Source organism: Salvia hispanica, chromosome 5 (genome assembly GCF_029641045.1).
Source record: "Salvia hispanica isolate PSC_SH4W2 chromosome 5, Shi_PSC_v1, whole genome shotgun sequence".
Lineage (NCBI taxonomy): Eukaryota > Viridiplantae > Streptophyta > Magnoliopsida > Lamiales > Lamiaceae > Salvia > Salvia hispanica.
The window spans coordinates 1,513,746-1,535,587 of NC_142696.1; the positions used below are offsets into that span (position 1 = coordinate 1,513,746).

General features: G+C 37.0%; 2 protein-coding genes and 1 pseudogene across 6 annotated transcripts; 1 reads left to right on the plus strand and 2 right to left on the minus strand.

Annotated features, from left to right (window-relative positions):
* Positions 1–2: 2 nt before the first annotated feature.
* On the plus strand, positions 3–5,259 carry LOC125186847 (phosphatidylinositol/phosphatidylcholine transfer protein SFH9-like). 4 transcript variants are annotated; one of them, XM_089059777.1, is made up of 17 exons: positions 3–430; positions 613–690; positions 821–896; positions 969–1,269; positions 2,165–2,264; positions 2,439–2,705; positions 2,826–2,903; positions 2,992–3,093; positions 3,186–3,235; positions 3,304–3,403; positions 3,515–3,607; positions 3,683–3,757; positions 3,845–3,914; positions 4,111–4,496; positions 4,602–4,676; positions 4,780–4,968; positions 5,044–5,259. In XM_089059777.1, exons 3-16 carry the CDS (start codon positions 890–892, stop codon positions 4,825–4,827), a joined length of 1,752 nt encoding a protein of 583 aa, XP_088915903.1. In that variant the 5' UTR covers positions 3–430; positions 613–690; positions 821–889; the 3' UTR covers positions 4,828–4,968; positions 5,044–5,259. The 4 variants fall into 4 exon arrangements, with proteins under 4 accessions (XP_088915903.1, XP_047939269.1, XP_047939271.1 ...); XM_048083312.2 differs by lacking the exon at positions 613–690; XM_048083314.2 differs by lacking the exon at positions 613–690 and having other exon boundaries at positions 849–896.
* A 455-nt stretch (positions 5,260–5,714) lies between these two features.
* On the minus strand, positions 5,715–8,033 carry LOC125190907 (uncharacterized). Its single transcript, XM_048088329.2, has 5 exons — positions 7,896–8,033; positions 6,672–7,385; positions 6,215–6,593; positions 6,024–6,136; positions 5,715–5,949 (listed from the first exon to the last, which is right to left on the minus strand). Exons 2-5 carry the CDS (start codon positions 7,382–7,384, stop codon positions 5,895–5,897), a joined length of 1,260 nt encoding a protein of 419 aa, XP_047944286.1. The 5' UTR covers position 7,385; positions 7,896–8,033; the 3' UTR covers positions 5,715–5,894.
* Positions 8,034–11,235: 3,202 nt separating this feature from the next.
* Positions 11,236–20,714, minus strand: LOC125190062 (DDT domain-containing protein PTM-like; annotated as a pseudogene). Its single transcript, XR_016130505.1, has 7 exons — positions 20,301–20,714; positions 19,339–19,448; positions 19,034–19,200; positions 14,141–14,667; positions 13,054–13,717; positions 11,681–12,892; positions 11,236–11,420 (listed from the first exon to the last, which is right to left on the minus strand). The product of XR_016130505.1 is annotated as a DDT domain-containing protein PTM-like (transcript).
* Positions 20,715–21,842: the final 1,128 nt, after the last annotated feature.

Sequence of the window (21,842 nt, forward strand, 5' to 3'; positions counted from 1 at the left end):
TGAAACACACTATTCAACTTTCGCCGTCCCTCATTAACGGCGCCGTCAACCCCTCAACGCATAAAGTCACGTAAAGCACCGCCGCCGTTACTTAACGCCGTTACGAAACTCTCCCCGCTCCATCTCTCTCTCTCTCATAACTATATATGTAAACTGCAGGTACAGTTGGAGAAGGAGTGTTGGTGTGAATAATATCCAAATTTGAATCGGCAAAATGTATGTAACAGGAATCGAATTGAATTTGTGATCGAAATTGCGTTTCTAGAAGGAGAAAACGAACAAACGGATTGATCTGAGGCGGTGTCAGCGGTTGTTGTACGTGGATTGCACATTTCAGTAGCTGTGTGTGTGTGTTTGTGATTGGATTCGAATTTCGATTGATGATCGTCGGCGATCGCGATCGGGAATCGAATGCGGCTATTTGAGAAAGGTATTGATCGATGTGGAGAATTTTGATTCCGCGAGATGTGATGTTGTGTGATGTTGTTTGGAGTTTTGCTTGTTTTGATTGATAGAATCGGGAATGTGTGAGATGGTGGTTTGCTTTATGAAAGCCTCTGAAAAGTTTTGCTAAATTCTGTTGTATTGAGCTTTCGCGGATATTGATTTCAGCTCTTTGGAGTTTTGTGATTTTCGGAAATGAATATTAATTGTGATTCATGAAGATTTACGCAATCTTTGCTTAGGAAGGTGAATTGCTTTTCTGCGTCTATAAATTTTATTCACTGCGCCCATGGTTTTTTTTTTTGTTTTCTGAATTTGAGGTGTAATTGTAATAACTTTTCCTTTTTATTGCTTCGCCTTCTACTCGAATTCGAAGCTTACTCGGTGTGATTTCGTGATTGAAGCAGAGTATTCTCGGCTTGAATTTTGAATTGCTGCTTGAAGAATGCCAGGTGAATTCAAAATTTTCTATAAAGGCTTTGATTCTTAATTTTCATGTACTAAATTGTTTATTTCAATCGCAGAAATAGCTATGGTTCATGAAGATGAGAGGGGGAGAAGGTCAGATCTTGAGATTATCCCTGAGGCTGACAAGAGACGTCGGCGGATGAGATCTCTGAGGAGGAAGGCCATGGCTGGTTCCACAAGGGGCGCGAGTTCTCTGAAGAAACACAGTAGGCAAGTGTTGCATTGCCATTTCGCCTCGATTTCAACGGAGGAGTTTCTCGATGAGGAGGAAGAGAAGGCAGTGAATGGATTTCGTCAGGTTTTGATTGAAAGAGACCTGCTTCCAGCGCGGCAAGATGATTACCATACTTTGTTGAGGTATAGTTATCAGCCTTTATTTTCAACTTTGTGATGGAAAGTTGTGTTGTAGTCTTATGATTTGAAAAGTAAAAAAGAAATCCAATTTTTTTTGGTGAACAGAGACTTGAGGCCAACTTTTTTGTTCTATATTCTGTGTTGATTTTATGGGTATTTTCTCAATTATTAATAATAATTCCCTTGCAAATGGTTTCAAAGCTTTGACTATTATCTCTACTTCATCTATTTGTTTGGGTTAACTAACCATTATAAGCTGGCTTCTACTCTCTTTTGCTTACCTTTATTCTATTCTTGGAATAATGGAATTTTGTTCACATTGTGAATTGTGATGTATACTGATAAGTGGCCAAACATGTGGTGGCTGCTGACTGGTGGAAAAACATGCTTGGTTACTTAATTTGAGAATTGGCAAAAGTCACCTCAATTGTAGAACTAGTGGAAGTCTGCATATGACTCAAGCTAGTGCCATCTTATTCATTTTCTCTGGCAGAGGACTATTGGCCTCAGAGGAGGCTGATTCTCTTGGAAAACATGAAATTTTTATAATTTACCTCCCTACCATTGGAAAGTGGTGAAGTTTTGTGCATGGCCGAGAAAGATCTGATATATAGACAAAAAAGTTCTTGTGCATGTATGGTCTGCATTCTATTCTATATTAAGACATAGTACACCTCAAGCTGTATCACTGATTCAATTTTGTCTCGTTTCCTAGTCCATGTGATACCATCTGCATTGTCACTTATGATTCTTATGTAGCTTAAGGTAGTTTAGCTGATAAATTTTCCCCTAAGCAGATCCAGATATTTGAGTACTACTGGAGAAACTTGGTTTCCCTCAAAGCAAAACATAATTTATTTTTATATATAATCTAATGAAGAAATGGACGTGTTTGCAGATTCTTGAAAGCTAGAAAGTTCGACCTTGACAAAACCCTTCATATGTGGGAAGAAATGTTGAAGTGGAGGCAAGAGAATGGAGTAGACTCTGTACTTCAGGTATCATTCTCATTTTTCTGGTTCCCAAGGTGCTAGGAAAGTTCTTTGTAACCATATTTTAGACTTCCAACATTCATTTCCCATCGGATATGAGACATTGCATACTCTGTTGAATTTTCAAATACCATTTATCTCACCATCCATATCAATGTACTGTTTCACATTTATCAACAGGATTTTGTTTATGAAGAACTTGAAGAAGTTCAGCTCTATTATCCTCATGGTTACCATGGAGTTGATAAAGGAGGGCGGCCTTTGTACATTGAAAGACTTGGCAAAGTTGAACCGAACAAGCTCATGAGTGTTACAACAGTTGATAGGTTCTTAAAGTATCATGTTCAAGGTTTTGAAAAAACTTTTGTACAAAAGTTCCCAGCATGTTCTATTGCAGCCAAGCGTCATATTGATTCAACAACGACAATTCTGGATGTACAGGGCCTGGTCAGTACCAAACTAGATTTTTAAGTTTTTGGTTCTATTATATTTTACTATCATGCTAAAATTATTTTGTCAACATTTATCATCTGATCTGAATCTAATGTGTATGTTCATCTAATGCAGAACTGGATGAGTTTTGGGAAGGTTGCACATGAACTAGTGATGCGCATGCAGAGAATAGATGGGAACAACTATCCTGAGGTGCCTCAGCTTCCATTTCTTCAACAGAAAGGCAACTCTTCCTCTGAGGGTTAAAATTGAACTAATCCATTGTTTTTATTATGTTCAGACATTGCATCATATGTACATAGTTAATGCTGGTGGTGGATTCAAGTTTCTGTGGAATGGGGCTAAAGGCCTTCTCGATCCAAGGACTACAATGAAAATTACTGTAAATGATCCTCATCTCTTTGAACTAGAACTCGATAGATTTTGAGAGATAACATGAAAAATGTTAATTTACCAAAGCTTACTCTCTTACAGGTTCTTGGGAGTAAATATCAAGATAAGCTATTGGAAGTGATAGATGCAAGGTGAGAACCCTTCTCTCTGGTAGAGCAAATCAAGTAACAATTGTGTATTTAACTTTCTATTTACACAGTCAATTGCCAGATTTTCTTGGAGGTTCCTGCTCATGCCGGAATCAAGGTGGTTGTCTTAGATCTGACAAGGGACCCTGGACAAATCCACAAATGATGAAGGTTTGAATTTTGATATGGATCTACTCCCTTTAAGCATACATATGGAGTTTTTCCTGGATCGTTTTCCCGTCATATTTTTTACACTTAATTAGGCTATCCAACTACTTGCAGCTGGTACACACATTACTGAACAACGAGTCAGTTTATCTGAGAAAGACTAGCTTTTCAGGCAATGATGATTTTGAAACTAAGCTTATTGACAAGGTAATGATTTTTTTAGAAATTATTCATGCCACATTTTTTCAGTGAAAATAACACTACAGTTAATTCTTTTAACAGGGCTTAATTAGGGATCTTTCTCCTGTTGGTTTCTCCGGGAGTGATGCTTTTGAGATGAAGCTGATTGATATGAAGGTAATAGCTAATAACTGTGCATCTTTTTAGTCACCCTCATGAATATGCAATACTACTTGTTCACATACTTGGCTATATGCTTTGCAGACTCAAGAAACAATGTTGCAAGCAGAAACATATAAAGTAGGCGTTGGAGATGAAAATCATTGTCCACCAAGTAAGTAGCACATATCACTCTTGATCAGTAGACATCCGAATTTGATATAATTCAGATCACTGCAGATCAAAACTAGGAACAATATAATTCATTACATAAACTTGTCAGATCAATTTTGGAAGGAAAAGAGAATTTACTAGTTTATATGATATGCATGAAGATTTTGTCACCAACATTCTTATTTAATCCATGCCAGAATTGACCACATTGGCCCCAGAACAAAGGCCTCCCTTGATCTCTTCTACCAAGGTGACAGATGTACTGTTGAGATTTCTAGCATGCGTATGCTTTTTGATCGAGGGGCTATTCAGGATTCTTTTTAAGACGCAAAATGCTGAGACGCTAAAAGAAATCAATCACACTACCCAGCTACCAATTTCAAGTTCTCCGGATGAACAAGACATCTGTAGAAGTTCCGAGGGGCTTGTCCATCCGTGTTGCCAGAAGTTGCAGCATTTAGAGAATTTGGTAAATGAGCTTACAAAAAGACCAGCAAAAATCCCACCAGAAAAGGATGAAATTTTGCTTGAATCCATGAACCGCATCAAATCCATTGAGCTTGACTTGCAGAAGACCAGAAAGGTAAAACATGTTTTCTTTGCAACCCAATCTTCAAACACTCATTCTTAAATTTCCTACACTGGCTTTTGGATTGATCGTTGTCAAGAACTCACGATTTCATCTCAGGCTCTCCTCGCCACAACATCAAGACAAGTGGAACTGTCCGAGTCATTGGAGAATTTGAAGGAGATCAACCTAAAGGTGAGTCAATGGAGACTAGTAGCTATTTTCATTAATAAAACTAATTCGAACTACATAAAATGATGCACATGAGATATTGATGATATTTCCATCCCAATGACAGGCCAGTAGAAGCTGTTGGATACGAAGCAGCAAGTCTCTACCTCGCTGAACCTAACATTCATTCACTAACACCGAAGAAGAGTTTTCCCCGTAAATATCCCTTATACTTCCGTCCTTTCCCAACTCCGTGAGATTTTTTTCTGTCCAAACTAACCGTTATTCATATGCTCGGTGGATCAACGGACTCGAGGTACATTCTGTACCTCTTCGTGTCGCTCTCTCTGCACATCCGCATACATTTTTAGACGTGCTTTTCTCTCTTTAGGTACTAAGCTTAACTGGCGTTGATGAATCCAGTTTTTGATCCTGCTCCATTTTTTATCTGGAGCTGCAAGCTGTGAGCTGTGAAGAGATTCCAATTGAAATATGTGGAGATACTAGTATTACAATACTGCTTCTTTCTTCATTTATCATAGTTTGAAGTAGTATTAATTAGAATAGTGGAAATATTTCAAGAATATATTGCACTTACATTTGATTCTGGGCATCTTTATTTACTTTCTGAAGTTTTTCATTTTTTTTATAAAGAATATTAATTACTCATTCAGGGAGATCTTCGCAGCATCGTTTAAAGTTTTCATGTTCATAACCCCATATTCATTCAGTATTCAAATTTGAAATAATTAGATAGAAAATTAAGCATTCATGGTATAGCATGGACCATTTCTATTATATGTTTTATAATGTAATTTTATGAAAGATTGTTGAAAACAAAAATGAGCCTTTTATCAGCCTTTCAAACAATCTATTCTCAGATTCCCTTCCATAGCTACCCTAATCAACAAATTCCATGCATCATGATTTGGAGCAATGCCTCTTTCCATCATCTGCATAAGCATCACAAATACATGCTGCAAGTCCCCTTCAGGCAACAATGACTCGACCACAACCCCATAGCTCTCCGAATCGAACACCACAAATTCAGCTAAAGTCATCAAAGCAAAAAACAAGTGCAATCACAATAGTTGACAAGTGCAATCACAATAGTTAATATCTCAAGTGCAATCACAATAGTTAATATCTCAAAACACAGGTCCACTAGTCAGAGTTTGGCCTAACACTAAACTTATAAAACCTAAAATTAACACTTGAAATTAAAGTTGATTCTCTCCCAAACTACAAGTTGTCCCAGTGCATGTCTTTGAATACAGATACTACACATGTCCTGCAACTGCAAGAAATAAAATAATAAAAACATTTAGATAACATATAAGCTAAAAAATAATTAGTTCTAACCAAACTTACTCGTTCCGAGGGAGTATTTCTTGGAAGGCCTCGACAACCTCAGCGAGCAATTCAGGGAACACCTTTAAAACCTTATCATGGTTGCGGTTATTGCCACTCTTATCCAAGTCCATCTGCAAAGTAAATACAACTAACATTAAAATCAAAATATATGTTAGAACTATATATATATATATATATATTAATCTTACGTGCTCAATGCAATTTCTCCAAAATCGGAGTTTATCCATCGAATGCCAACGAGATACTTTATTGTAAGGCTCCTTCTTCTCCTTCTCCTCCTCCTCCTCCTCCTCCTCCTCCTCCTCCTCACCAACCTTCCCATGATTGAAATAGAAGACATCCCTCAACACTTTATCTTCATGGGTGGTAACTTTGGTAGTCCAGTTCCAATCACGAAAATACTTGACAACAAATAGGTTGCTACCACAATGTTTTGGCAGTTCATGATATATTAGGCGATAGACCCTACTCATGAAGACTATTTGCTCTTTCTGGGGCCAAAATATCGCCAATTTTAGACCCCAAGTGCCCTTTATAGTACCGGCCTCGGTGGTTCTAGTTGATAGCCTACATGAAAATATAAAATTCAAAAGTAAGCAAATAGTATAATTTGCAATATTATGATAAATGGACAACAAAATTTACCTTGATTGGAGCTGCTTTAAGCACAATTTGTCATATACTCTCAGAAAGGATCTCTGGATTGGAGGATTAGATACCTCATATGGATAAAAGAAAACTCTTCTCACTAGCGTCTTGAGATTGTCAATGTCATCTGATTGTTGGGGTGCTAAACTCCCTCTTGGAACAACCTCCTTTCTTGGATCTCCCTTCATGTTGAAAAGTATTCCTTTCAAAGTACTTTTCACCATGAGGGGTGATCGTGTGCTTTTTACGGCTACACCTTCCAACAAATTTCCATGGACGGCTTTTGCTCGGTGTATGGCTCCAAGGCCATCAGTGATGGAGCCAAGCACGTTGTTAAAATCATTCATGATATCCTTCACCCAATCCATATCTTTTTTGGTAATATCACAGTAATCTCTAATTCTTTGACTCCTCATACTCCTATGACCATTTCCTATTAGCTTTTGCTCTAGCCACTCCTCTAAAGTGCAAGTTAAATCCTCTGCTAGAAAGGATCCATGATTTTCATCATAGCAGAGAATACGAAGGGTGTTCGAATTTTCTATATCGTTGAAAACGGACTGACGAATGTAATCGTCATAGTCCGCCTTGAAAATGGTGCCCTTACGTGTTGAGTTTGACGCATTATTGGTTATGCTGATTTTCTTTAAAGCCGTGGTAGGATCAGTTATTAATTCATAAGAAATCTTTCCCAGTTTTTTGGACTCCATTCTAGATACAATCAAATAGGACAAATTAGTTATATTATACACCAATCCAACAATTATGGAGTACATCAGATTCAATTACATGCAAAAGAATGGACAAAAAGGCAAATAAAGGTCAGAATGGATGGTATTCTGTTTTCCATTAACTCAAAAAAAAAAAGCGCAAGAAAGAAAAAGGCTTGAGAATCTGTTTTCCCTTGTTAATTTAATATTTGTTTTAAAAAAAGCGCAAAAAGGGCAGATTAAGGTGAGAAGAAAGTGATTAAGCACTAATTTGTTTTTTAAAAAAAGTGCAAAAAAGGAGAAAAGGGCAGATTAAGGCGAGAAAATCAGTATGCACTATGCACTAATTTTTAGTATTTTTTTAAAAAGCGCACAAAGGAAGATTTAAACAAGGAAAAAATTTAAATACATACTCCTACATTATACCCTACTACTATATTATACATACACATTTTCAAGCAGCAAACAACGATATGAACAAAATAATAGCGGAAAAGCGAACAGAAGTTACTTGAATTCCGATTCGGACGCCGATTGAAATCAACTTAGGGTTCGCGTAGTCGACGGCGGAAAAACAGCGGATAAACAGCGAGGCAGTCTCGCCGAGACTTGTGCAGCTTTCTTTTAGTTATACTGTAATAAAAAATGTATTTTGACTTTAACTATATTCATTCGTATACTAAACTCTACAGCCCGTGTTCGAATCCTGTGAAGCTCATTTCTGTACTTTTAAATTTTTTGTCATAAAAACATTTTAATTAACTTATTTTTAAATTTATTCATAATTGATAATTTCATTTTCTTTGCAATTTTTTGTGATGTCCTTCATTTTTCTACGACTATTATACACCAAAAAGTTGATGTTATCACTTAACTTATTTCAAATTTTATTCATAATTAGCAGTATTAAATATATAATTTTGATATCATTTAATTATTTCTATCTCATTACTTATCTTATTGCATCTTTGTCGCAACTTTTGGCTACAACAACATAAAAAAATACACTACCAGACTTCACTAAAATTATTTTTTAAGCATTTTTCTTTTATAAATTTTTAAAATTTATCCAAGTTTAAGGCAAATTATTATGTAAAAAGCCCTTATAACTAATCTAAAACACTTGAAAATATACATTAAAATAAAGTTTAGAAATCTAAGCCCTTATCGTTATTTATTTCTGCGTCCGCCCCTGCCTCTCCGGTCACCCTAACTCTGCAGCCAGGGACGGAGCTAGGGTGGGGCCGGGGGGGCCCTTGGGCCCCTCTCCCTTTCCAACTTTACATATACGGAGTATTATATATGTACAAATCATTTAACAAAGTTTGTAGTGGTGCAATTGGTTAAGATGATGCAAATCATTTTGATCTTTGTTCGAATCCTGATCTTGCAGAATTTATTATCTTTTATCACTGTCTCTATAAATATGATGTTAATATTTTTCTATGAATCCTTAGATTTTCTCTTGAGACTTGAATATGTTTATGTTCTATTAGATATTCTAATGTTAATAGTTTTATTTATTTTCTCTAGTAATTTATAATCTTATAGCTAGTAATCTTGCATAAATTATTTTATTTTGTAACTATTAAGAATAATTTTCATAATTTAACAACATATGTAAATATGTCATAGCATAATAATATTATTTAAAATCAATTTTAATGATATGCTATTTATTTTTAAAATTTTAGAATAGAAAATAACTCTTTCATTTCATAAATAAGTATATAATATTAGCAAAGATAATCTTAATACTATGCTCTTTATTATAAAAAAAATATTCTTTAATTATATCGATGTTGACGTTGTCAATGTATCTCTATTTTTATTATCATCCTCTCATTATCCGTCTCTCGCGTACATCTCTCTATTACTTATGTTCGAGTTAATTTCATATTGTAGATACTGAAACAACTTGAAATCGAAACAAATTAATAAAATTTAACAGTAATTTAGGTCCCCATGATTAAAATCCTGGATCCGCCACTGTCTGCGGCCTCTGCCCTCGAACATATTGGATAAGGTAGCATTACATTATAGAAAAGTTAAAAATAAAAATGAGGCCTCTGCCCTCGAACATATTGGATAAGGTAGCATTACATTATAGAAAAGTTAAAAATAAAAATGAGATAGGAGTAGTTGATACAGTAGTAGGCAAATAAAAATACATTATTTCGTTTTTGTAACTATTATTTGATTTAAATTGTATTTATATTGGAGACCATGCCGGCTAATTCATTTATATATATAAAAAATACATTATTTTGTTTTTGTAACTACGCCCACTAATCAAGTTGAACCATTTTATTCAAACTAATTTTTTAATTCAATCGTGATCTTGAGACAAACAAATCATTATTTTCGATTCCAACAATTGTTTAGAATCGAGATAATGTGCACACGTCCGTACAATATGCGTAGGTGAAGGAGTATTTATTTAAGAAAAATAAATTAACAATAAGAAAAGAGCTATCCCAATATGGGAATTTGAAATGGCATTAATGAGAATTAGTATTGACGAATAAAATTTAATTCAAATTTAGTTTGTATCCACCAAACCTTTCTCTCTATTCTTTTCATTTTGAACTTTTTGTTGTGGGGCGATTTCTTTTCATGAAAACATACTACTTTTGTTTATAATTACCCTTAAACAAAATAAACAGTAATTTCTAAAATAATTTATTCATTTAGGTGAATTTAAAGAGCTTTGTGTATCAATGTGCTAGTTCGTTTATTAAGATACCCATAATCCATCCACATCAATTGTTCATTTAAAGAAGCGGCGAGATCGCTTTCAATAGTTGGAATTAAAAATCTTTTAATTAATGCTTCACAAATTTGCTTTCCCATATCGTTTACAAGCCAAGCACTTTAATGCTTCAAAAAGTATTATTAATAGTATAACTAATAGGAATATATGTTGAGATTTTTCTCAAATAAGTTGTCAATAATACATTATAGGCCTTATAATGCAAGAGAATGCCTATTATCCATATATATTTGGATTTTAGTATAATTTCTGTATTCCAATTATTTTTTCAAGACTAAAAATTATACTACTAAACTACATTACAAATAGTAGAAACCATCCAAATAATAACTGACCAAAAACTGATTTCAATCAATAAACCCCAGAATAAATAGATGTAAAAGATCGAATGGATTATGAAGCTCAGACCTAATCCTCTTCGATCGGATTTTGAAGACGAAATTCGTTGATTTGAATGTGCGACAGCTCCGCCCTAATCTCATTCGGAGTTGAAGTGCACTTCCATTTCTATCTGGTTTTCGACTCCACAACAACTTTCTTTACTAGTACGATATTAGGAGACTGCATCTTATCACATTATTATCAATTTTGAAATAGAATTGACGAATGTAGGATATTTTCATATTCCCACCACCATTCTATTTTTGTGGGACAAAAATGCGCATTTTCCACTTGAGCTTCGTTTTTGGCATTCTCTCTATGCTCAAATTCTTCGTAAGAAATTATTGCCTGAATATACTGCTCATAGAGAGTGTGGGTTGTATGTGTTCAGATGCACCTGGAGAGCTAATTGTGCCATGTTCCTACTCATTTCAACTGCTGACCTCCATATAAGCTGTCTGATAATTTTTGGAGTTTCATATCTGTCAACATAATTTGTTCCAGGTATCTTATTCGTTCAACTTGTCATCAGATACAGTTATGGATTTCCACAAAATCATATACAGAAACAACACATACAACCAGCATGGAACTTCTCTGCAAATAAAATGTCCAACACATTACCTTGACGGGCTGCTTTTCTAACCATTGACGAAGGCAGAACACATCTTTGCTTTGACAGTGTACCTCCTCTCCACCAGGTGAAATCAGTTGATGTATCCTGGCAATCATCAGTTGCAACTTCCACTGCAGCAGAAGGTTTCCGGCCACGCCTTCCTGGTCATTTGCTGCAATCTGAGTGGTAGAAGATTGAGTTGATCCATTATCAACAAGCTTTATCCAATCCCCAGAAAGGGCAATGGGGTGCACATTCTGCTCAAGCTGTAAACAGAATCGTGGGTTGAGCATTTAAACTACAATTCTCGACAAGCAAAATCTGTCAACTTCAGGAATACAGTGGTCAGCTGTGGGAGAACTAACAAACAGTTTAAAGGAGGAATCAAGGAAAGCATGAACAAAAAGAACCCATGATGGAACACCTGCCCTTGAGTCCCTGCAATTATGTCTCTTATAGCTAAACAACTACTACTATTAAGTAGGACCAATAACCTGATGATGGGTACAAAAATAAAGATGCTTACTTCAAGCAATCAGTGGCTTGTTCAACTTCTTTGCGCCATCTTTTCCTGAAAGTGTCACTACGGAAGGGACCAATAAGTAGACCACCTAAGCTCTCCTCCATAAACATAATATATGTTGCGACACCAGGAAGCCTCCCATCCTTCTTCATAGAGTGAACACCAGCAAGTACCTTTATAGCCCCTCTGTTGGCATTTGAAGCAGCTGCATTTAATAAGCATCCTCTCTTGCTTACCACATTAGCTTTACAATTAAAGCACCAGGAACATCTCTCCCTTGGGATCTCAACATGCTTCTTCTCAGAATTTGGCCAGAAAAATTGCATATATGCAGAAGCGAATGCTTTTACATGAAGTAAAACATTTTCTGACATAACTTTCCGGCGGTTATATGAAGATCGATCAGGGACAAGATTTTCTTCAGACGAAAGAATGGCCAAATTAGCAGCTGCAGAAGCAGTAAAATCTCCATGCAAATAATTATTTATATAACCAGATGTTTTGAAGGAAGACCACATGTACAAGCAACCATCACATGAATTTTGATACAACAGCTTGTCCACCCTATTGTTAAGTTCCAGGAACGAATTGGAAATTTTGTCTTCTTGAGAAACATAGCTGCTTGGACCACTGTAATAATTGCTCTGGTTTCTTGTTGAGTGGGCAACAACTTCTGTCACATTTGAAGTGCTTTGTTGGCTCAAATCATTGGTATCAGTAGGCTGACCCATTAAGCCACTGTAAGAAGTGGGTCCATTGGTGTTCACAATAATACCAGATTGCTCTGTAGCATAATCTGTGTTACCCAACTGAACAGGTTTGGCCACCTTATCCGAAGTGTTCACACATTGAACAGGTTCATGAACACAGTTCATAAGACTTGAAACAGTCGTATCTGCTGCACTAGTAGTGCTGATACAACTTCCAGTGTTCTCAACCTCAGTCGTCTTCACAATTGAATTGTCCAACAGATTATCCACATGATTGGTACATACACCACTTTCTATTTCATTTGTTAATTGTACACCGACTTCAGTCATCTTATTGAGAGGTACAATTTCCTCAGGCAGTTGCCAATACTGCACGACCCCCATGCATATTTCTGAATATATGGCAACATGCTCTGCTTTTGAGCAAAGGGCGTGGATAGCCCTAGGAATGTCGCGTCTATTGTAGTATCTCAGACAAATTTCAGAGTCAACTGAGGCCTTCAATCTGCACATATATTCCAGAAAAATCAAAGCATATTAGTGAAGATAATAAACTATCACATTAGAAGAGGCAGCTGAGAAACCTCAGATAATGCCAAGGAGAAGAGAACAGACCAAATTCCATATGGGAACAAACAAAATTTCAAGTCAAAATTAGAAACATACACAAGTAGATGGTCACATGTAGCAACAAATACTTGTCCATATGGATCGACACCAAAATTATATCCTCCTCGTAAGGTTGTTCCTTGCAAAATTTTTGTTTCAGTCGCCTTTATTTTACACTCAGGGCAATACCATGAACCTTCAGGCATATGCATCTTGTTAAGTCCCACGCATCTTGAGTGGTAGGACAATGGGCATCCATCACAGCAAAGCAGCAAACCATCCATGCCACAGATGCGACATTCATCACCATTAGCATCATCATCAGCAGATGTTTCTGATCCGCCTACTTGAATAGAATGCCTATCAATATAAGACTTCATCTCATATGCATCTTGTTCTCTATCCTTGAACCCAGAGGCTCTAGGATGTCTTCTATGCACCTGTAGGTTTGACCACAGTACTCGTATCCATGTCTATTCCTACTTCTGATTCTTCACGCATATCCATTTCTGCTCTCAGTTCTTCAGCGTCCAAAATAAAATCACACAAAATCTGCAAAACAATTAATTTCCTCCCAGCTGATAAAGTGTAATAATCTCTCTCCAGCGAATGGACATAAAAATCCTTCCAGTCAGGGCCATTTTTAGGATTCATCACCATTAGGTCATGGACCAAGTACACTGGCCTAGTTAAGTTGTCCAGTAAGTTCCAGTCCAACCACCTATACAGACAGAAAACAGTGTGTTTGATACACAGCAAGTACATGCTAAACAATAATTTGCTAGAAGTTAAACAAGATCATGTTTACCAAAATGTTTGAAAAAGTAAATGTCAGGATAGTAGTTCCAAAGTAACCTACACAACATATTCCAACAATAGGAAATTAATTTAATAGCTAATGCAAAGCTGACATGAAGCACAATTTCTAGATTCTAGTCCCTTGTATGAGAACAAAGCAAGACAGCACTAGCAAACTGGGAAAGAATAAATGAAGAGGAAAGCGATATTATTGTGCATAAATATTTATACAGTCCCGCTACCCTCTAGCCCACCCAAAAAAAGGAGTATGATCAGACTCACAAGAACAAACAGATCAAGACTCATGATACATATTCAAATCATAACATAAATTTTAGTGGGGTACCTCATGCATTTTAAATTTAATGCCAGCTCTGAACCTTCTGATGAGAGCCTCTTCAAAACAGGCAATATAGCAACATGAATGGAGTCCAACAAAGCAATTTAGTGCTCCTACAAAATCATCTAGTCCAAAGGGGTATAGAAACAGCGGAACACTAAATGAGCGTAAGAAACTATGTACAGAGAGGAGGTGGGAAACACCGATATGCCCAGAAGACTGAGGCAACTCTGGAGGTGGAACAAGTGCCTCTTCAATGTCTATACTATCCTCACATGAATCATTTGAGGAATCGGCATCACCATCATCATTGTTCTCTACTGCGGCAGCTCACCATTCCTCTAATCAACTTGATTCACATTCACATTCCTCCATTTACATCTTTAATTGGCAGTAACTTGTCCAATTTCTCTTTCTTCTCATTCAAATCACATTCTTCCACTAAAATCACATTCACTTCACCACTATCCAAATCCTCAAAATCTCCATCCTCATATACAAACCTGAGTCGTAAGACATTATCTTCCCTGAGCCTTAATGACATCACGCCCCTCTGTGCTTTCCAAATCACGATTCTTCCGTTTTCTCCCCCGCCGCTTTGGCGGTTCAGGCATCATTATACCACCAATGGCGATCAAAATCCTCAGGCACAATCCCTAAATCTAATTCAACATTCCAGCTTCTCCTCCCCAAATATCTCAGCTTCTCTAATAAAACCCTATCACATTTAATTTAATCAACAAATCTCTCAGCACATTCGCATATCAATTAAAATTAAACAAAAACGAAAACAATAACCAGATGCGAAGATCCAACATTAAAAGTCCACATCCAGTTACCCAAAAAACAGAACGAAAGAAAGAAATTTAAGGAATGAGCAAAAATCACACCTGTGTTGCCGATGAGAATTTTTGATTTGGAAAGTCTCAAAAGATTATATGTTCTTGATTAGTGTGTTTTATATACACTGGTTTATCTAATCAGATTATTCAAAGGATGAATTCCAACCGTCCTTGCATATAGCCACGTGTGATTTTCATATTATTGATTATATAACTGTCATATGTCATCTCTTTTTCACTTAGAGATATCTTCTAACGTGAATTTTTTATTTTTTAACAATTATTTGATATAAGTTATGTTACTGCGAAGTTTATAATGGGACTTCTTTTATTCATGCAATTCTTAACGACTTTTTAAGGCTGATCTTGATGAATTGTCGGATAATATAGGTAATCTTCTGGTAAGCATTCGGTAAAAAAACAACTTATAAGCAACAAAAGAGGCATTTAAGATTAGATCTTTAAATAAAATAAGTATTGTACAGTAGAGGCATTTGAGTTACACATCAGATTGTATAGTATTAATTCTTGATTTAATATTTAAACATTATAATATGTGATTTTTTTCAATTTATTATATTTCATAGTTGATTTGATAGTCTTTTAATTTTTATTTAACTAAAATTGTTACTCATATTGTTCATTATTAATATTGATTCTAATTTTATTTAATTAATTTAAAAATTAAAAAATAATATTTTAAAAATATATTAATCTGTGCACAGGCGTAATACTCGTGAATTTAATACATCAAATTACACAAATTGAAAAGTCATGTGTCTTGGCGTTATAATACTCCTTACACTGCCTTATGTAATTTAAAAATGACTATAATTAATTTAGTGGGGTATGTGGACTCTTGCTATATCATTAACTGCCTAAGTTGAGTGAGTGGAAAGGATTATGTGCATAATATTTTTGCCTATAAATATGTCATTACCTACTTATCTTATAGAGTTCAAGCATACCATTTTTGCTCTTACCATAGGAGAAAAGCTTAATGCCATGGAACTAGAAAGGAGGCAATGGAGCGAAGGCAGCAATGCCGGTACGGAGAAGGCAGCAATGCCGGTACGGAGAAGGCCGAGTGTGTTTTGCTCTCTCCATCCCCGCTCTTTCTCTTTTAATTTATTTACGGTATAAGTTCAATTTTATTTTAGCATTTTCTTTTTTATTTTTTAATATAGCAATTTTATTTTAATAATTTATTTATTTATTTATTTTTAATTGTTTCTCATTTTAGTTACCACGAAAAAAATAAAATATGTCGTGCAATGCACGTGGATGATACTAGTTGAAATAAAAGTGAACCTTCCAAAAAAGGAGTCCAATGAGAACTTTTCATTTTCCATATTTAGAAAAAGCAGCCTCAAGTCCAAATTTTCATTCAAGCCCATTATGATTCCAAGGCCCATTTCTATCCTAAACCCTAAACACTGCTTAATCGTGTTCAACTTAATAAATCACAGTAATATAGATTATCCTTGTTCTCTTTTTTTTTTCCTTATCCTTGTTCTCCTTGTTTCAACTCCGAGCTTGATAATTTGACGTGAACAAGTGAACAAGTATTGATAAACCTAACATGACCTCACAATCTCTCCTAGCAGCCTGCCTCCGGCCAATTGGTTTCTAATTTTGAAGGAGGAATGAATATGTTATACTAACCGGGCGTAATACAACCCAAATGAATAACGAAGATAAAAGTACAATAAACTGAATTGAAATAACAAAGCAATAATCGAAACTGTAAACCGTAAAAGTCGAGGAGTCCTCTTTCCGCAAGACGAGATACGCCCCGGTAGTGCTCTCGGATTGGCACGTCGTCCCCAAAGATAAAACGGCTTCGTCTTGTTCATTGCATCACCGCGAACATAACAAGCTCCGACGAACTGGATGATGGCGAGGGCAGAGCTTCGACGAAAGACTATGCACAAAGAGGGAGAGAGCTATGCAAAATGATATGCAATCTTGTTGTGTCTAGTGTTGTGTGTTGGGAATGCAAAGGATGCATGCCTATTCATAGGCCAAGTCCACTCATGGGCATTGATGGAGTCAACATGAGCTAGAGGAGACTGATGCATCTGGACACGCTACATGACAAGGTTCATCATGAACCTGTTGGTCCTCATGGGCATTGATGGAGTCAACAGGAGCTAGAGGAGATTGATGCATCTGGACACGCTACATGACGAGGTTCATCATGAACCTGTTGGTCACACGAGACGTCGGGGTCCATCGGGGACCTTTTGTCATCCGTTATGCGCCATCGTGGACCGGGAATGCAAAGGATGCATGTCTATTTATAGGCCAAGTCTACTCATAGGCATTGATGGAGTCAACAAGAGCTAGAGGAGACTGATGCATCTGGACACACTACACGACGAGGTTCTCATGAACCTGTTGGTCACACGAGACGTCGGGGTCCATCGGGACCTTTTGTCATCCGCTATGCACCGTCATGGACCGCTTGGGACCCGCTATATGTCGGGGTCCATCGTGGACCTTTTAGCACCCGTTATGCACTTGGGTCCACTATAATTATTACGAGTAATAATTCATCTTATTAAATCAATGTTTAATAAGGTTCTCTCCACCAATGTGGGATAATTAACTCTTTTAATTAATCTCTTGGTTTTATCGCATAGCTCCTTTATAGCTCACCACTGTGACAAACTTTAATTCATAATTTCTCACTCACCCGGAATCGGTTTAGAGAAAATAAATATACCACGGACATCTACTCCAAAAGTAGATCATCGCTATTGCATTTAATTTTACAAAATTAAATGTCTCGTCACATTCATATTGGTCAAAGTCCATTGACCAAACACGATTCTAACAGAACAAACATCTCCGGATTCTCTTTTTGGATTAATCATATTTCCTTCCTTATTCTTCACGTTTTTGTTTATATTCTTAATCACATTGATTCCAATTTGCTCATTTGCCCTAAATCAACCATGATCTTATCCAACTGGCCTAATTGGTTGTTTCATGGATCATGTTACATTGTTTTAGCTTTTGATTCATCATGTATCCTTCTATGTTAGTTGTCTAGAAAGAGTTATTGCTGATGCTTATGTTTTTGTTAGTTCGTTGTGTAAGTAATGATGTGAAATCATAGTAAAATGATAGGATTTGTTGTCTAGAAAAGAATATAAGTTGATGGAACCTTACAGAAAGGGTTATTGCCGATGCTTATGTTTTTGTTAGTTCGCTGTATAAGTAATGATGGAACAGGCAAAGTGCTTATGTTTGTCACATGATTTCCAGTTTGTTTGTGTCTGATTTAGTGTTATCCTTGTTCTCATTTCCCCTACAACGATTTTATTATTGCATTTGTTATCGCTGATGCTTATGTTTTTGAAAGAATATCAAGTTGATGTTATTGTTATTTTTCTAAGTATGTTACTAAAGTAATGACGTGAGATGATTTGTGGTGAAAGATTAGTTTCTCACAATTTTGTGTCTTGTCGTGAGGGTCAGGGTTTAATCACATGATTTCCAGTGTTGATTTTGTTGTGAAAGATTAGAAATTTAAAAATTCGGTTGTGATAGTTTTGGGTTTAATCTCATAATTTCCAGTTTGTTTGTGTGTGATTCAGTGCCATCTCATTTACGCATTGCATTTGTGACGCCTCTGCTGCATTTTTACTGATATGTCAAGGATAGAAGAGAAGAGAGGAACGGTGAGATTAAATTGTGTTATTTTTCATCTGAATTATATACTACTACTAGTTTATGCTAATGGATAAACAGTTTGTAATTAATGGAGACTAAAATTTTATGACGTGATTGTTAATTATAGTAACTATAGGTAATAGCATGAAGTCCTTTGCTTTTGGCTAGCTGAATAAGTGAATAGTGTCCGGGTATTGACTGTGGATGATCTTGTAGGCTTTTTTCTGTTCCTCGGGATCTTGATTTACCGTATGCATCATTACATACAGAAACTGCATTTCCAGTTGCATCTGTTTGTTTGCGTATGATTTATTGTTATCCTTATTCTCATTTTCCCTTAATCAACGATGATCTTATCCAACTAGCATTGCATTACCAGTCCCCTCTGTTTGTTTATAAAAGTCACTTATGCCTTTGGCTATCTGCAATAGTGTTTGAGTATTGACTGTGTATGATATTGCAGGCTTTTCTCTGTTCTTGGCATTCTTGACATCGAATGCATGCATCATTACATTCAAAAATTGATCAAAGTGAGGAGCAACACTGAGAAAGAGAAGCTACAGCTGAAGGCCAAGGAAGAAAAAGCTTCTGCTAAAGTCAAGAAGCTAGGTTTGAGTTTGACTTGAGGATTTGAATAAGCTCAAGCTGGACTCGGCTGAAAAGGACAAGAAAGACAGAAACCGCAGAAGGTCACGTTGCTGCACTCCAGAAACAAGCAGCAGATCTACTGCTCGAATACGACAGACTTTTGGAAGACAACCAAAATCTCCAAAACCAGGCTCTCCTATCGGCTACAGAAGATGATGCGATTGCTGGTGAGATTCGAATCTTGAAACTCTATTCAGCAACGATATGATTGTTGATGCGCGTTGGCATGGGATAGAGGACGTTAGCACGACACCAAATGTGTATATGAGTCAATGGAATGTGACGCTTCTTTACCATATAAAATGAGACAAGTAAAGGCTGATGAGCCAAAATGACATTGACAAAACGAGACATGTATTAGCAGACGGAGGGAGTATATGTTACTACAAAAAAGAGGAAAAACGCATACACGCTTCATCTTCATCTTCCTCAAATCATTGCTACCAGTGGTCTCCGCAAGAACAACTCCCGTTCTTGAACTGATGAAATCTCTTCATATCCCTCACAACAATCTCTCTCTCTCTGCAACAATCAACATAAACTTGATCGCCTCATGGCAATCCCCACACACTTACAGGCAGGGACGGATCTAATGTATGTTTAGATGGGGCAAATGCCCCACCTCAATCTCCAATATACATACACACATATACATTAAAATAATCTAATACTCACATATTCACATAATTTGCCCCCTTCATTTAATAAAATAAAGATTTCCTTGCCCCTCACCTACGGAAAACACCGCTTGCACTAGAAAATAGGAGAGACCTTAGGCCCAAATAAAAAAATAAAAATATAAGTACTATAAATATAAGCCCCAGAATTTTTTTAAAAAAAATAACCAAAATATTTGTGTTCCTTTTGAATATAGCCGCAATGACAGAGGCCCTCTACCAACACCCAAATTTTTTCTCTTATTATTATATTTTTATATTTAGATGTTAATATTTTTGCCCCTCCTACTACAATTTTCTGGCTCCGTCCCTGCTTACAGGTTCTTCGTGATCAACAGACAACAACCTAATCCCCGGCCTAGTCTTCAGAATCCTGAACGCAATAGCCAGCCTCTCGCTGTTGTTACGCAGCATCTTCACCTTCGCCTTCTCATTCGGCCTCGTACGCGCCCCAATTGTTCGGCGGAAAACTGAAAGCGCCTCTCTCCTCGCCCGTGGATACCGTACCCCGCAATAATACGCAATAATAGCGTTCCAGAGGATCCTGTCACGGGCGCCCGCCCCCCTCGAAGAGCGCCTGGGCGCGGAGCAACGAGCCACACTTCGTGTACATGTCGACGAGCGCGGTTTCCACGGCGTGATCCTTTGGAGCTCTCTCCGGGCGACGAATCCGTGTATCTCCGATCCCAGCCTCCGGAAGCCGAGGTCGGAGCACGCAAGAAGCTCGCCCATGAGGCCGAATCGAGTTCGAACCTACAACCCTGCATCTTAACAAGCAGCATCAGAGCATCACCAGAATTTCCATTTCTTGCATAGCCAGAGATCAAAGCACTCCAAGAAACCACATTTCTCAATCCCATCCTCCTCAAAATGATCAAAGCTACATCCAATCTCCCAATCTTGGCATACATATCTACAAGACTAGTTTGTTAGAAAATAGTGGGATAAAATTCTCAAGCCGTGTACATGCGGTACTCTAACTATTACAATCGAAGGAAAAATAACAACAATAAGTGGAATGAAAATTACAACGGAAATAATAAAACAAACCAAACTAAGTCGAGTCGAAGAAAGCCCTCTTTCCGCAAGACAAATTACGCCTCGGCTAGTGCTCACGAAATGACATATTGCCCCCAAAGATAAAACGACTTCCTCCTAGCGTGTAGAAGCACCTCAAACCCGCTAGGCACCGACGAACTTGATAAAGTTTAGAGAATCGACCTATGCAATGCTCCTATATGCGAACCATGATGTAGAAAGGTAGAGAGAAGAGAGAATGATTTTTGTTCGTGTTTTCAACTCTCAAAACCACACCTAGTTATAGGATAGGAGTGAACATATGAGAGGTCTTGCCATGAAGGCATCTCATAAACATTTGGAGGTTACAAGAAGTGAAAGGCCAAAGGCCTCTCTCTTTTCCCCCATATTTCACACGCTTTATAACAATCCCTCACATTGGTTAGAGCACTGCAAGCTCAAACCAAAACAAGACGTGTATGCATGCATGCAGACTCTTTGCTCAATTCTCGAGAAACAATATTGCATTTGGAATAGTAGCTTGGGGCTTTGAACTTTTCATAGTCAACACTATCGGGCATACCGGCGGCCTGGTGGACGTGATGCCTTGAACCATTTTTCCTTGGTGTATACCGAGACAACAATATTGACACAATATTATTTACAAACTCATCAGTTCTTAGTTTGTGGCCATGGAACACCACTTTAGATTCATAAGTGATTCACATGTTGAAGCGGCCCACACTTGTTCACTTACATAGGTGATTCTTTTCTAGGTATCCTGCAATACCCACCTCCTCGAGGTTTCTAAGAATCATTAAAAGTCAAAACTTAGTCTCTTAC